The 14,696-nt window shown below is 58.4% G+C and overlaps 1 protein-coding gene across 4 annotated transcripts; it reads right to left on the reverse strand.

The window, feature by feature from the left end:
• Positions 1-451: 451 nt before the first annotated feature.
• MTHFR (methylenetetrahydrofolate reductase) lies at positions 452-14,645 on the reverse strand. 4 transcript variants are annotated; one of them, XM_070404092.1, is made up of 12 exons: positions 14,598-14,645; positions 9,861-10,106; positions 8,533-8,771; positions 7,754-7,864; positions 5,553-5,746; positions 4,627-4,877; positions 4,206-4,340; positions 3,838-4,018; positions 3,401-3,583; positions 2,476-2,577; positions 1,612-1,731; positions 452-1,227 (listed from the first exon to the last, which is right to left on the reverse strand). In XM_070404092.1, exons 2-12 carry the CDS (start codon positions 10,091-10,093, stop codon positions 1,003-1,005), a joined length of 1,974 nt encoding a protein of 657 aa, XP_070260193.1. In that variant the 5' UTR covers positions 10,094-10,106; positions 14,598-14,645; the 3' UTR covers positions 452-1,002. The 4 variants fall into 4 exon arrangements, with proteins under 4 accessions (XP_070260193.1, XP_070260194.1, XP_070260192.1 ...); XM_070404093.1 differs by having other exon boundaries at positions 9,861-10,103; positions 14,598-14,613; XM_070404091.1 differs by lacking the exon at positions 14,598-14,645 and adding an exon at positions 10,370-10,534 and having other exon boundaries at positions 9,861-10,103.
• Positions 14,646-14,696: the final 51 nt, after the last annotated feature.

Consider the following 14,696-nt stretch of genomic DNA (forward strand, 5'->3'; position numbering starts at 1 on the left):
GAAGAGCCCTGGGAGCCCTGAGTGCCAATAAACTGCCCTCCTTGCTCCCAGCTGCTTCTCTTGCTCCCAGCAGCCTGGACGGACGTGGAGGGGATGTGCCCACAGGCTGCTCTTTGGACGCCCCCACCCCCACCCCCTTAAGCTCAGGCAGGGACGGGGACTGAAAAGAGCCCACGTGCACCTGCCAGTCACCACCCTGGGCAGCGCAGCTTGAGGGCTGATTCCTGGGGAGCAGTGCCAGGCAGACAGATTCTGGATGCGCAGAGGGCGGAGCAGCTGGCAGGAGGAGGTCCTGCCTGAAAACTAAGCCAGGAAAACAGAAGCCCTGCTCGAGTGACCTCATGTGACCTCGCCTTTGGCCTCGGTGGTAATGGGCAGCGGAGAAAAGGGAAGGCGGAGGCTCCACCAGGCACAGAGATCAGACACCTTGAGCCCCGAAGAGGGACTTTATCTCTGGCGCCACCAGAATAGAGACAACTTCTTCCTAAAGCAGCAAGGCGGAGGTGAAGCCCAGCGGGCCCCAGGGAGGAGGCGGCTTGTATTATTAGGTTTCAGCCCCAGACCCATCGGGGGCCTGGTGCCAAGGGTAGTGTCTGCCCTTCAGTTACAAATAGGAAGTGCCCAGCTGCCAACGTCTCGGAGGCAGAAGGGAGCAGCATCTTCACTCTGCCACAGCTGTCGGCAATGCCACGCGTGCCTGCTGCCCGTCTTCCATAGCCCCAAGTGCACGGTCACCGGCAGTCTCAGGCTGGCTCTGAGAGGCTGCCTGGTGCCAGGGCCCCGTCAGCCATAACCAGTCTCCTCCCCTTCTCAGGGAGGATGGTGGTCCACCCACCGTGGTCCTGGGCGGGATGGAGGTGCTCCTCACAAAAGAGCAAACTCTCCCGGCTGAGCAGGGAACACCAGGTCCCGCGTGGGGCTGACTCAGGTCCAGCCCGAGCCCGGAGCCTCACACCAGCGTGGCTGCCGTGGTATGTGAGGGAATGTAGGAGCCCACGGATGTCAGGGTGCAGGGTCACGGAGCCTGTCCCCTCTCGCTCCGGGTCTGTTGAGAAGTTCAAAAGTGTCTTCTACCACCTGCCACAGGCAGTTGTCCAGCGGAAACTCGTTGTCTACCAGGTTGACGAGGAAGTAGTTGTCGTGGATGTACTGGATGATCATACGGGACGGGGACTCCTCGTCGTATAGCTTGCCCCACTGCTTCACCCACAGGGCGAAGGCTTCATCCTGTACATGCACACGAACAGGCACAGGCGCAGGCGCAGTCACACACAGACATACAAGTGCAGACAGGCACAGAGACGCACAGGTGCAGACACAGCCACACAGGCACGGTGAGCAGGGCTGCCCTTGGGTCAGGGCTCCGTGCTCGGCGCCACAGGAGTCTCTGCCACAGCCCAGTAGGACCTTCCTGGGAATAGGACAAGGCCCACTGCGAGGCCACCTTCCACCCCCAAGTCCAGAAATAAGCTGTGGCTCAGAGTGAGGGTACAGCCGGGAGGGCCTTGCTGGCCAACCCTGGGGGCATGGCTTCCAGCCACTCTGGGGACCCAGCAATCCTGCCTGCCAGGTGTTCCAAGTGGGCAGGGCAGGCCGCTCCCAGCCCCTTACCTTCCAGAACATGAAGCTGACAGGATCCACCACCGTGGGCTGGATGATCTCTCGTCCAGGGAAGATGCCCCAAGTGACAGCGTTGGGCTGCAGCTCGGGGGCATTGGTGATGTTTTCACCCTGGGGTCGGAGGGGAGGTAGGAGCAGAGGGACAAAGCCAACCAGAGCCCCCTGGTTGCCCAGGCAGCTCTCTGCTCCACACTCTCTCCATGCCCCTCCCCCCAGCTCTGTGAGCCTGAGACCTAGAGGCCACACCGAGCACTTCCTCCTCTCTCGCTTCAATCAGCTCTACACCCAGCGGTTCTGCCTGCTTCCTCTCCACTCTGCTCCCTTGGGTCTAGCCCAGGTGGGCCTCTTTGCTACTCAGACAAGGGCCTCTGACTCTAGTGTTCCCGGGCCCATTCGTCATCAGCTGTCCGCTGTGACCTGCCTAAAATAACACCCGGAGCCAAGTCAGCACTGCTTGGAAAGGCTCCCTCCTGCCTCCAGGGACCATGGAGGCCCCTGAGCCCCTGCTCAACACTTCAGCCTCGTGCTCCGCAGTAGGCGGTGACCCACTAGCTGTAGACGCTGCCTCTGCACACTCTGCCCTTCCCCAGGAACGCCCTTCCCTCCTTGTCCTGAAGGATTCAGGCCACAGAGGACCCTCCAAGAAGCCTCCGTGACCTCCCAGGTTAAGTGTCCCTCCCCTGGGTCCCAGCATCCTTACTGAACTGAACTGTCCCATTATCCACTGACGGGCCTCCCTCACTATGCTGGGAGCTCCGTCTGCCCGGGGCCAGTGCCTGCTGAGTGCGGGAGTGACCGTGGGTGCCCTCGGCTGGCAGCTGCCCCACTGAGCACCTGTGCGTGGAGCTGGCCTACCTTCACGTCCACGATGTGGTAGTTCACCCGCTGCTCGTACTTCTTCAGCACCTGCAGGAGTGCCCCCACCGTCTCTCGGGAGGTGAAGAACTCCAAGTAGGCCTGGGGAGCAGGCGCCCGTCACCCCCGGTCCCTGCTGGCCGCCTTCTCGGCGCTCAGCAATCCCGGTCGGATGCCCCCAGGGAGGACCCACGCGCACAGGTGTGTGGGACACTGAAGACAGGGGCACTAGTGGTGGCCACACGGATGGAGTCTGGAACAGATGGTGAGACTTCCCAGCTGGCCAGTCTGCGGGACCTCTGCCAGCCCGCCTCCCGTTAGGCAGGGAGGCCCCCGGAGAAGCCACCGTAAAGATGGCGAGGAGGCCTGCCCCATCCTACCTGCCCTCTCACTGGAGGCGACAGTGACTCTAGTGGCTGCTCTGGCACCAACTGGATCAGAGATTGAGCTGGGCTTACGCCGTCACTTGCCGTAATGCCCGTAATACTGCAGGGTGGGCCCTCTCAGCCCCATTTCCCAGATGAGGCAAGTTAAGGGAAGGTGAGGACCTGGGCCCACTGGTGATAAACAGCAGAGCTGGTCTCCTCACACTGGGGTCGTTCTAATCGGGGCCCAGGGGTTCAGTGTGAGTGTAACTCTCACTCCAGCCGCCCAGGGGAGAGGTGGCAGCTTGGAAGAGAAGCGAGTGCTTCCTGTTCCTCCCACTTGCTAAGCTGTACGTGCCTTGCCACGCCTCCTCCCCACAACATGGGGTGATCCGTCCCACCCGAGAAGGCGGAGGCTCGGAGCAGTCAGGGGACCCCACCCAGGGAGCTCCCGTCCACCTTGCTGCTCAGTGAAGGGCCCAGAGAGGAAGGCTTCCTGCCCCCATCACCAGGGGTCCTGGAGGCCAGTCAAGCTGGGGCGGCCCTGGGCCCCTGCACACCTTCTGGAAGACATAGCCCCCGCTGGGGCCCCAGCCCACGACCGGGTCAGAGGACGGCTTCCCATTGATGTTGGGCTGGGAGTTGATGGTGAGGATGCCCTGCCGGTTCACACGCAGCAGCTCCTCCTTCATCAGGCTGGTCTCAGCCGCCAGGGGCTCGTCATTCCAGGGCAGGCAAGTGACCTGGGAGGGGGGAGTCGGGCCGGGCTGACCATCGGATCTGGTACTCTGGGCGCCCCCCTCTCGGGGGCCCTCGAGACACCCAGCCTGTCTCTGCCTCTGTAATCCCTCCCAGGCCCCCCAGCTGGCGACTTCCCAACTCACCCTTCTCCCTGGGCTGAGGTGCCTCGTCCAGAGCAGAGAGAAGGCTGAGGGTGGGCAGGCCACAGGGAGACGGGGCGGGGGTGTAACCAGGGGCCCCACCGAGCACCACTCACTTGACAGCCGCTCTGGTTTGGCTCCCCCGAGAGGTAGTGGACAAAGACTTCAAAGACACTTTCTTCACTGGTCAGCTCCTCCCCCCACATCTTCAGCAGCTCCTCCCTCGGGGCCTTGCTCGTCAGGTAGAAGAGGTAGTAGTCCTTCAGCTCCCCGAAGGCTGGCGAGGAGGAATGGCCCCTGCAGAGGACGTGCCCCGTGGTCAGGGCACAGCCTCACCTCGGGCTCCTCACAGGAGGACCGCTGTCCCACACACCAGAGGTCATTCTGTGACTCCAGTCCCTCCAGGGCAGAGAAACATGCCAACTCCTGCCTCCTGCCTCCCAAGACATGGGACCCATTTGCAAAGGACAGTCTGCGGCCTCACCAGCGGCCATTGGGGAACTCATCCCAGTCCTGGGTGCGGTAGATGTAACTCTTCGGTCTGGAGGCCCAGAAGATGGGACGCACATCTTCCTCCCGGCGCTTGGGGTGGGCACTGACAGCCCAGGGCAGGGGACGCCTGGGTGAGATTGGGGACAGGACGGGACTGGCTCAGGTCTTCAGGGAGAGGCCCCACTGAGCTGGGTCTTTCAATCTCACTTGTAAACATCAAGATGCACACGGACCTCCCACGGAGGCTGGAACCCGTGTGCCTCCAGCCACAGCACGGACAAGCCCTGCACCCATGGCGTCCAGCCCTGCTAGGGCGCACTCTTGCTGTGACTCCTGTGACTTCCATCTGACTTCCCTGACCACTGACTTCCCTCTGTGGCTCCCGGGCCTCAACTCGGGGCCCCTGGCCTCACCTGGGGTCCTCGGCCCACATGCCCAGGCGCTTCAGCACCTTGGTGGTGGCCATACTGCGGTTGAGGGTGTAGAAGTGCAGGCCCGGCACCAGGCCACTGGCCAGCAGCTCCTGGCACAGGCTCACGGCCTGGTCGATGCCGTAGTTGCGGATGGCTTCGTCGTTGTCCTTGATGGGCTCGATCACGTCCCTGATCTTCTGCGGCACCTCCAGCTTGGACAGCTTCACGAGCTGCCGCAGGGAGTGGTAGCCCTGCCGGGACACGGGGGCTGTGGAGCCTCGTCCCACCCCGTCTCTCACCCTGCTTCTCCCCTTCTGTTCCCTACGAGGCCTCCGGGCCAACTGCAGTGTGACACAGACCCAGGAAAGTCAGACCACACTGTACAAGGACCCTCGCCTGGTCCTGCTTTTCCCAGTCTGCAGGGGACTCGGCTGCCCAGAGCAACCCTGCCGTCGGTCTGAGCCAGCCCTTTAGTCCAGTGGTTCCCAAGCCTCCCAGGTCATCGGAATCACCCGCAAGACTTAAGAAGTAAGGCACACATTCCCAGGCCCCACCTCAGACCCACTAAATCAGAACTTCTAGGCATGGGATCTGAAGTCCATCTTTTGAAAAAGCTCATCGAATGATTCTGATGACAGCCGAGTTTCGGAAACATTGATTTAATAAAAACTGAGGGTGAGAGTTATCATGATCCCTTGTCAGTAAGCCAAGTACAACAAGCCCCTCCGTCAGGTGCTGTTGCTGGGTTTGGGGGGGAACTGGAGGTAACCCAAATGGGGTGGTGAGAGGACAACTGCCAGAGGCATCTGGCAGGAAATCCACTGAGCGTCCAAGAACCTGACCACGAACTGAGCGCCTGAGCCCGGGCCCTGGCCTGTGGGAGGCCGGGGGTGGGAGGAGTCCGCCAGCCCGCCCAGGCCCCTCACCTGAATGGGGAAGATTCCGGGGAGGATGGGGCAGGTGATGCCTATCGTGGAACAAGCCTTAACAAAGTGGAAAAACGTGTCAGCCTCAAAGAAAAGCTGGGTGATGATGAAGTCGGCTCCAGCAGACACCTTCTCCTTCAAGTGCTTCAGGTCGTCCTCGAAGCTCTCGGCGTCGGGGTGGCCCTTGGGGTAACCTGTCAACGGGACGGCAGTCGGGAGAGGCCAGCTCCACCTGCTCCAGGTGAGGGAGGAGGAACCCCGGGAGCTGGCAACACAGCTCTCTGCCTCCAGGGTCCGGACGCGGACCTCCCAACACCACCGCATGGCCAGGTTGACACGGTGAGGAGCTGGGCTCACAGCTGATGTCCCCCTCACCCAGGAGGTGACGCCTGGTGAGCGGTGGCTTACAGCCACCCTCCCAGAAGTGGGAGCAGATTGCTCCAAACCCCACACTGTCCTGCCTCATGTCCCTTGCAACCAGCCAGGTAAACCAGCCTGTGCTTGGTGGTCCTGGAGGAGAGAAAATGCCTCCCTCAGCAGTTGGGCAGCACTTGTACTGCACTGGACTCTACACATTGGGTTAAAGCAGCGCTTTTAACATTAAAATTACTTTAAAAAAAAAACAAACCACCACACACACAAAAAAATAAAACATTGAAATTACTCAGAGATCCAAGAAAGGGAAAAGCCAGCATGTAACATGAGGAAAAAGGGGAGAAAGCTCAGATGTTCTGCTTGAAGAAAAGAATGAAGAGCATATAGTAACGATTTCTAAGTGGCCAAAGGGCCGTCATGGTCAAGTTCATATTCTCTGATGCTTCTCATGGCAGAACCAGGATCAGCCAGAGGCTGCCTGACAAGGGACCAAGCAGCCCCTCTAAGCAGCGAGCTCCTGGGGTACAAGGACACGGGCGCAGCCGGGATACCCACATGCCAGGGACACACGACAGACTCGGAACTGCCTGGGAGGCGGGAGCGGGTGACCCTGGCTCCTCGCTGGCTCCAGGAACTCTCTGACCACTCGCCTAAAGGACCGAGCTCACTGAGCCCAGCCTGCACAGGAAGCCTGGCTCACTCAGCCAGGGCGGGGGGCAGGCCTCAGACCCAGGCTGGTGGGAAGCCAAGCTGCTCTGTACGTGGGGCCTGGGGTTAAACCCAAAGTCACCTACAACGAGTAATTTCCTTGCAGCCACATGGCTTATTTTTTAAAGTTTGGATCACTTTTGATATACTACTCCATAAAGTGGCTTTGTTTAATATAAAAAATGAATTTCCCCAAAAGATTTGAGGAAAAATGTCATGCCAAGATGATGTACCAATGAATCCCCAGACCTCACCACACCCAAGCCCCCATTTGAGAAGCTGGAGGCCCGACCCTGTTAGTGGGATAGGAGGGAAGCCGCCCCCCCCCCCTCCCCCCCGCCAACCCGTTTCCAGCAGGTAAACCTCGCCTCCTGGCTGCAGCCAATGGAACTAGAGTTCAGCTGATCTGATTCTCCTGAGAATGTGGAGTTGACATTGAGGCCTGTCAGTCAGTCTGGATTATTAATGGAACTCCTGAGTGTGCAGCAAGGAGGCAGAGCTGGGGGTTCTGTGGCCCCAAAGAGATTGAGGGCCTTGGTTTCTTTAAAAAAAATTTTTTAAATATGTTTTTATTGCTTTTTAGAGGAAGGGAAAGGGAGAGAGGGAAACACCGGTATGATAAAGAAACATTAACCTGTATGCCTCCCGTATGCACCCCGACCCGGATCGAACCCCAACCCAAGCATGTGCCCTGACCAGGGATGGAACCTGTGACCTTTTGTTATACAGGACGACACTCAACCAGCTGAGCCACACCGGTCGGGGGGCCTTGGTTTCCGACTGCCTCCCGGCTCCAGCACCCAGTGAGGTCTGGTGCCGCTTCCTGACCTTGGGTTCTGCGATTCCCTGCCGCCTAATAAACACTCCTCTTTTGTGTTAAAGAAGAACAGACCAGGAAGCAGGCTAAGGACATGAAAAGGCAGAGAAACAAAACCTTCGGGGTGGTGGTAGCCTGGGCGGAGAGCGGATGATAGAACGTTGAGTCAGGGCATTAACCCACCTCTGCCCCGCTCTCCTCTGGCACAGGCCCGCAATGCACGGGGTCACCACACCCTGAGCTGACTACAGGTGAGCTCTCTGTGCCTGTCCCCACCCACTGGGACACTCCCACCACTCACCTGCCACACAGATGTCAAAGTAGTCACCAAACTCGCTGCGGATGAGCTTCACCAGGTCTGTGGCGTAGCGGAAACAGCCTTCCTCCTCCTCCCACTGGTCACCTACAGGGTCTGCAGGGTTGGTGAAGGTCATGGTCACTGAGGCTCACTGATCTGCAGCTAGTTTTTCTGTGCCTTCTCCTTACCCCTCCACCCGGGACCATGAGCTCCTCAAAGGCAGAGCCCTGGTGCTATTCCAGTTGGTGTTTCGTCTTGCTAGCGTAGCACTTGGTAAGCAGTGGGAGGGAAGACAGTGCCCAGCCTGTCGGACATTTACCAAGCACTGACTCTGCGGGCACCGGGCTGGCAGTGTAGAGCAGGGGACAGCTGCTGCTCTCAGCTTAGCTTGGAGCATCTGAGACTCCCCGCCCCCACTCAAACCTGGGTGCCTACCCTCACCCAACCAACCCCACTGCTCACTGTCCTACGCTCTTGGAACTCTTCCCTCCTGGGAGAATCTTCTACTCATCCCCCTTGTAATGGGGAGCACAAGGCCGCACGACCCCACCCATCAGGCTCCCTCTTCCCACACTGGCCAGAGGCACAAGCAGCTACTTTCACTCCCGGGACAAGTGCCAGAACCGCAGCCTTCATTGTGCCAAGATCTGGGTGCAACCAGTGATCAATGAAGCTATGGAGCCAGGGCAGAGGGTTATCAGGCACCAGTTGCACTCCTGACTGAACGCCTATGTCAGGGTCAAGAGCTCAAGAGGTGGCTCCCACTGGGCAGGGCTCCACACCTCCTCTCAGTGCCAGGATGTTCTTCAGGCCCAGCCGCTTGGCCTTGTGCAGATGGCCCGTGATCTCCTCCTGGCTCTGACGGCAGCAGGTCATGTGCAGCATGGTCTCCAGGCCACAGTAGTTGACAGCAGCGCTGGCGATGGCCATGGAGGAGGTCTCCTTGTCCGAGCCAGGGTCTCCTCCTGGGTGCCAGGTCACATCTATGAAGAGGGGGCCACCTGCTCCCATCTGGTCAAACCTGTTGGGAATTTCTTTCTGAAGGGGGACTCCTGCGGGCACACCACCCTTCGCCACCTTCCGTGGGGTCCGGGAGTTAGAGAAGCATCACAGGAGGCTGGAATCAGACTGACCCGCATTCATGTCCTGACTTTGCTACTTATTAGCTGTGTGACCTTGGGAAAATTAATCGCCTTTTCCTCATTTCTACAATGTGACAGAGAACAGTACCTGCTTCATAATAACTCTATGAGACTATTATGATAGATGGCTCCTCAGCTCTTAGAACAGTGCCTGGTACATGGTGAGCCGCTTTCATCAGGATTACTATTGTGGAGGTAATATATAACAATATAACCATGCTGTTTGAAAGCAGTACTGTAGACTTTCCAGTGCTGGCATATTTGTTATATTGGGTGAGATAAGTTCACTGGGCGAGGGTTGGAGAACGCTCAAGGCGGCAAGCAGGGCCTCATTCCAGGAACACGAGAGAAGAGGGTCAGCAGACACAGGTTTCTCTCATGCTACCCCTCCCCCCGATCCGGGTGCAGCAAGCAGTGCTGCAGAGCGAGGCCACAGTCCAGGAACCAGACTCAAGAGGCACGGGTGTGTGCACGCGCCGTGTCACAAGCTATTTAACGAGGCATTTAAACATCCTCGTGCCTTCAACTTCAAGCCTTGGGAGCTGAACATGAGAAGTGAAAGTGGTAAAAAGCACCAGATTTTAAGAAAAGGAGCTGTGATTCATAAAGTGCTAATGTAATGCAGTTGGCATTTCTAGATTCCAAGAGGCACAACCCAAAAGCCGAACTTGTGGAAATGTTCTACGAGACGCTGCTTTGTGATTTCCTAAACTACACTCCTGATCCAGCTTGACGTGCTGCCAAAGAATGCCGAGAGTCAACATGTTTAACCCGATGTGGAGTGTGTGTAACACTCCAGAGGCTTGGGGGGACTTTTTCTGACAACTGCGAAGCTGTAGGTCCAATGGCCGACCCTGCCTTTACTCTTCCGCCCCCTCTGGTGGCCTCTTTCTGCCGAGGCAAAGTGGCCCTTCTCTCCACCCGCCCCCCCTCACCTGGCCCTGCTCCGTAACCTCACATCCACTCACCCTGAGATGAGATTGACAGCGGCCTGTGCCGTCCGAGGAGGGAAGAATTCCAGAGAGAACCACTTGTCACCGGACTCCATCCTCCGCCTCATCTTCTCCCGGAGTCTCTCGTGCCGCTCAGGGTCCAGCCCTGGCGAGGAACATCTCGAACTATCCTTGGGGCTCTCCATGCCGCTGCTGCTGCCCTCCAGGCAGGGGTTGGGGCTGCCATTCCCTCTGGGTTCGTTCACCATGGCCGAGTTCCTGCTACATGAGATGGGGGCAGGGGGCGTCAGAAGCCGGCAGACAGCCAAGCCCCAGAGAGGCAGGGTCAAGTGACAGTTGCTGCATTTCCACGCAGGGTCAGGGTGAGAAGGCCCCCCGCCGGCTGGCTCACACGCCACAGCTACCACCCACTGCGCGGCCTCACTCAAAGCTTCTCCCCCTGCTGCTGCCCCACTCCGTGTATGACAGCCCCCTCCCGTACAGAAACATGCCCCTTCAGCCCTCGGGTCCGCAGTGGCAGCTACCTGATGGAGGGTGGCACTGAGAACCTCATGATGCCAGCCTCCAGGGCCCGCATTCGTAGGGAGGGGCAGCAGTGCCTGGCTGGGAGGACCTCGGGTTTTAGATGGTCCATCTCTGCCAGCTTGGACCCAGACTGGGCTGGGAACAGGAAACTTCCCCTACGGGTGTTTCTCTCATGGGCGGAGCAGTGACAGAGGAAGAGCTTAGAGCTACAGCTGGGACCTGCGTAAGGGAGAAGGAGGCGGAGGCAAGGCCTCCGGGCAGGGGGAGGGCCGAGGCTCCAGCTGTAGTAGGCAGATAGAAGGAGGGCCAGAGACTGTGGGGGTTGGTGGAGATGAGGCCAACCGACGTTCAGGGTCACTGGATCACTCTCCAAAGAAGAAAGAGCTGATCCAGTCCTGCCTGGGACATCTCCTGTCGCTTGGAACAGTTTGTGTGCAGGATGGAGGAGGCGAGGGCTTGACAAAGCAGCCAGATTTCTCCTGAATTCCTGCTACTCCAAAAAGACTAGGTCATGCGTTAGAACTTGATAATTGGCTGGGTTCCAAAAGTAGCCAGAACCAAGTTCAGTGAGGGCTAAGGTTATGTCCAACTCAGAATAAAGGCTACCTGATGGAAGGAAACTTTGACTTGGGATGATGAAGACACAATACAAAGTACAGATGATGTATTATAGAACTGTACACCTGAAACCTGTATAACTTTACCTGCCAATGGTTACCCCAATAAATTTTAAAAAGTTTTTTTAAAAGAGCAAAGGCTGCCTTCCAGGTACACCCCCACTAACAGACACCACTGAGGTCAGTTAAACTAATTATAGTGACTGCTCAGCCACACATCCCAAGCTCTGAGCCATGGCAACCAGAGGCAGGCCAACAAAGGGCATGGTGCCAGTGGGCAGTTTAGTGGAAAAAATAAGTCAAATACTTAAAAACAAAACACTACTCTTGCACAACTATGTGCAAATAGTCCTTAAAACCTAGTCCTTAAAATCAGAGGAACAATCAGGCCAAGTTCATTCCTTTCAGGGCACATCCACAGCTAAGCTGGTGTTCTTTTTTTTTCTAATCCTATATAATAAAGAGGTAATATGCAAATTAACCCTCATGCCCTCACAAGATGGCTGCCTACAACCAGGCAGGCAGGGGGGTTAGTGAGGGATGACCAAATGACTGAACAAGCAGGCTGTGTGGGGCAACCAGGCCGGTGAGGGGGGCAGTTGGGGGCAACCAGGCCAGCAGGGGGGCAGTTGGGGGTGACCAGGCCAGCAGGGGGGGCAATTAGAGGCAACCAGGCCAGCAGAGGGGGGCAGTTAGGGGCGACTAGGCCGGCGGGGGGGGGGCAGTAAGAGGCGAACAAGCCATCAGGGGGGAGGGGCAGTTAGGTGCAACCAGGCCAGCGGGGGGGGGGGGGGGGGGGGCAGTTGGGGGCGACCAGGCCAGCAGACAGGGCAGCTGGGGGCGATCAGGCTGGCGGGGGGGGGGGGCAGTGAGGGGTGACTAGGGCGGCAGCGGGGGCAGTTGGGGGCAACCAGGTTGGCAGGGGGGGCAATAAGGGGTGACCTGGCCAGTAGGGGTGGGGGACAGTTAGGAGTGACCAGGCCAGCAGCGAGGGGCAGTTAGGGGTGACCAGGCCGGCAGCAGTGGCAGTTAGGGGTGGTCAGGTCAGCATGCAGAGGCAGTGAGGGACAATTAGGCCAGCAGAGGAGGGAAGTTAGGGGCGACCAGGCAGGCAGGCAGGTGAGCGATTAGGAGCCAGTGGTCTAGTATTGTGAGAGCGATGTCCGACTGCCAGTTTAGGCCCAATGATGGGGCCTAAACTGGCAGTCAGACATTCCCCAAGGGGTCCCGGATTGGAGAGAGTGCAGGCTGGGCTGAGGGGAAACCCCCCCCCACACACACACAAATTTTGTGCACTGGGCCTCTAGTCCTATATAATAAAACCCTAATATGCAAATCAACCAAATGGCAGAACAACCAGTTGCTATGATGCACACTGACCACCAGGGGGCAGACGCTCACTGCAGGAGCTGCCCCCTGGTGGTCAGTGCACTCCCACAGGGGGAGCGCCACTTAGCCAGAAGCCAGTCCCCACGGGGGACATCCCCGGAGGGGTTCCCAGACTGCAAGAGGGTGCAGGCTGGGCTGAGGGACTCCCCCTTCCCCCACTGAACCAAATTCATGCAAGGGGCTTGGCCCTGGAAGCCATGGCCCTCACTGCCTTGGCTTCATCTGGAAAGTCATCCAGAAGGTCGTTCAGCTGTCTGGCCTAATTAGCATATTACACTTTTATTATTATAGACTAGAGCAGGGGTCCTCAAACTTTTTAAACAGGGGGCCAGTTCACTGTCCCTCAGACCGTTGGAGGGCCAGACTATAGTTTAAAAAAAAACTAGTCGGCTGCTAAGCAACAGGCAGTGGCGGCAAAAACACCCAGCGGGCTGCATGTGGCCCGGCCGTAGTTTGAGGACCCTGGACTAGAGGCTCAGCGTGCACGAAATCGTGAGCAGTTAGGGTCCCTAGGCCTAGCCTGGCCTCGGTCACATGGCCTCTGCTGCCCTGTGACACTACGTGAAGCTCCCTGCCCCAGGACAGTCCGCGATGCTCGCGGCCCCTCAACGGCTCCGTGAGGCTCCCCCTGCCTCTTGACGGCTTCGCAAGCCCCGAAACTGCTCTGCAAAGCTTGCCGCTGCCCCACGAAGCTCGCCACTGGACGCTCCATGAAACTCCCCTGCCCCTCGACTGCTTTGCGAAACTCACTGCCGCCTGGGTGACTGCTCCCCTAAGCTCACAGCCACCCCACAAAGTATCCCGCCACCGCGCTCAACAGGCCCCAGTCCCACCCCACCGCCAGCCCCCCCTCATGGTGAGCTGCTCAGGGTGGGGGGAGGGGGAACCAAGAGGTGCTCCATGCACTTCATGGTGACCAGTCGCCCGGTCGGTCGTGACGGCACCTAGCTCTTTATATATATTAGGATATTTTTAAATGGATTTCAGAGAGGAAGAGAGGAGAGAGAAACATCAATGATGAGAATAATTGATCGGCTGCTTCCTGCACGCCCCACACTGGGGATTGAGCCTGTGACCAGGGTATGTGCCTGACGAGAATTGAACTGTGATCTCCTGGTTCATAGGTCGTTGCTCAACCACTGAGACACACCAGCTGGGCTAAGCTGGTGTTCTTAACCTCTCTGGGATCCTAGAGTCATGAGAAATGAATGAAATCCAAAGCTCCTCTCCCCTAAAACACAGAGGCGCCATCACGCACAGCGACACACCAAAAGTCGAGAAGTCAAGACCAGACTAAGAACACTTGTGCCAACATTTGCTCTCCCCAGGGATGCCCTGTTTTGGTTCTGACATAAAACTCCTGCTTCTCAGTGAGGGTGGCCATCGGGAGTGAGAAACAGGTAAGTGTGTCAAGATCTGCCTGGCTGGCCTTTCTGCTGGAACAAAATCAAGAGAGGGGGAGGAGACGGAACCACCTACAAATTACCTGCTCTTTCATTGGTTCCATAAAAACTTACTGCGTTCCTAGTATGTGCCAGGCACAGCCCTTCCCACCTTCTTTCCCGTGCCTCTACTTACCCATTTCAAGCTGCGCTCCGGCAGCACCCTGGATTGTACTTGTGGGTTCACAGGTTTGTCTCCCCTCCTGCCGCCCCCCTGCCCCGCCCCTCAGTTCCAAGACCAGAGTGGGATCCTGCCTTTGACGGGTATCCTGATATTCCTGTGACTGGCACAAGGTAATGCGACAGCCAGCCCTGAGCGCCAACAGGCCGGGCTCTGTCGCTCTGATCTCAAAATAGCCGTCTGCCATTTACTAAACTCTTAATCGGCGAGCGGTGGGGGCATATGGAGGCCACAACTGAGCGCAGCCCGACGCGATGGGCCCGGGGTGGGGGGTGGGGTGCCGGGGAGGCATGTGTGCCAGCGGCCCAGGGCAGGGAGTCAGGTTTAAATGGCTAGAGCCGCAACGGAGCCGCCTCCTCCTCTGGTGTCTGTCCAGGCCGGGACTAAAAGAGAGTGTTTGCTTCAGGACTGGGGGTGGCTGGGGGTGACAGCCTTTGGGGGTTACACTCGTCCCGCGAAAGAAGCTCACAGAGGTGGCAGGAGCCCCCGCCTAGAGGGGCAGACCGGCCTCCATGCCCCCCGCACAAAGGTAAGTCACGGCCCCAGCTGGAGGCCCCCGATGCCAGGTCTGTGTACCCCGCGCCACGCCGTCACTCACCCTCCCGTAGCGGGCGCCCCGCCGCACGCGTGCCAACTAGGCTGCGAGGCCGCCGCGGAGTCGCTGCGAAGGGGGCGGGGCGCGCGGCATCGGCGACTG

Source organism: Myotis yumanensis, unplaced genomic scaffold, assembly GCF_028538775.1.
Source record: "Myotis yumanensis isolate MYYU_CA2020_CCGP unplaced genomic scaffold, mMyoYum1.0.hap1 SCAF_2, whole genome shotgun sequence".
NCBI classification, from domain to species: domain Eukaryota; kingdom Metazoa; phylum Chordata; class Mammalia; order Chiroptera; family Vespertilionidae; genus Myotis; species Myotis yumanensis.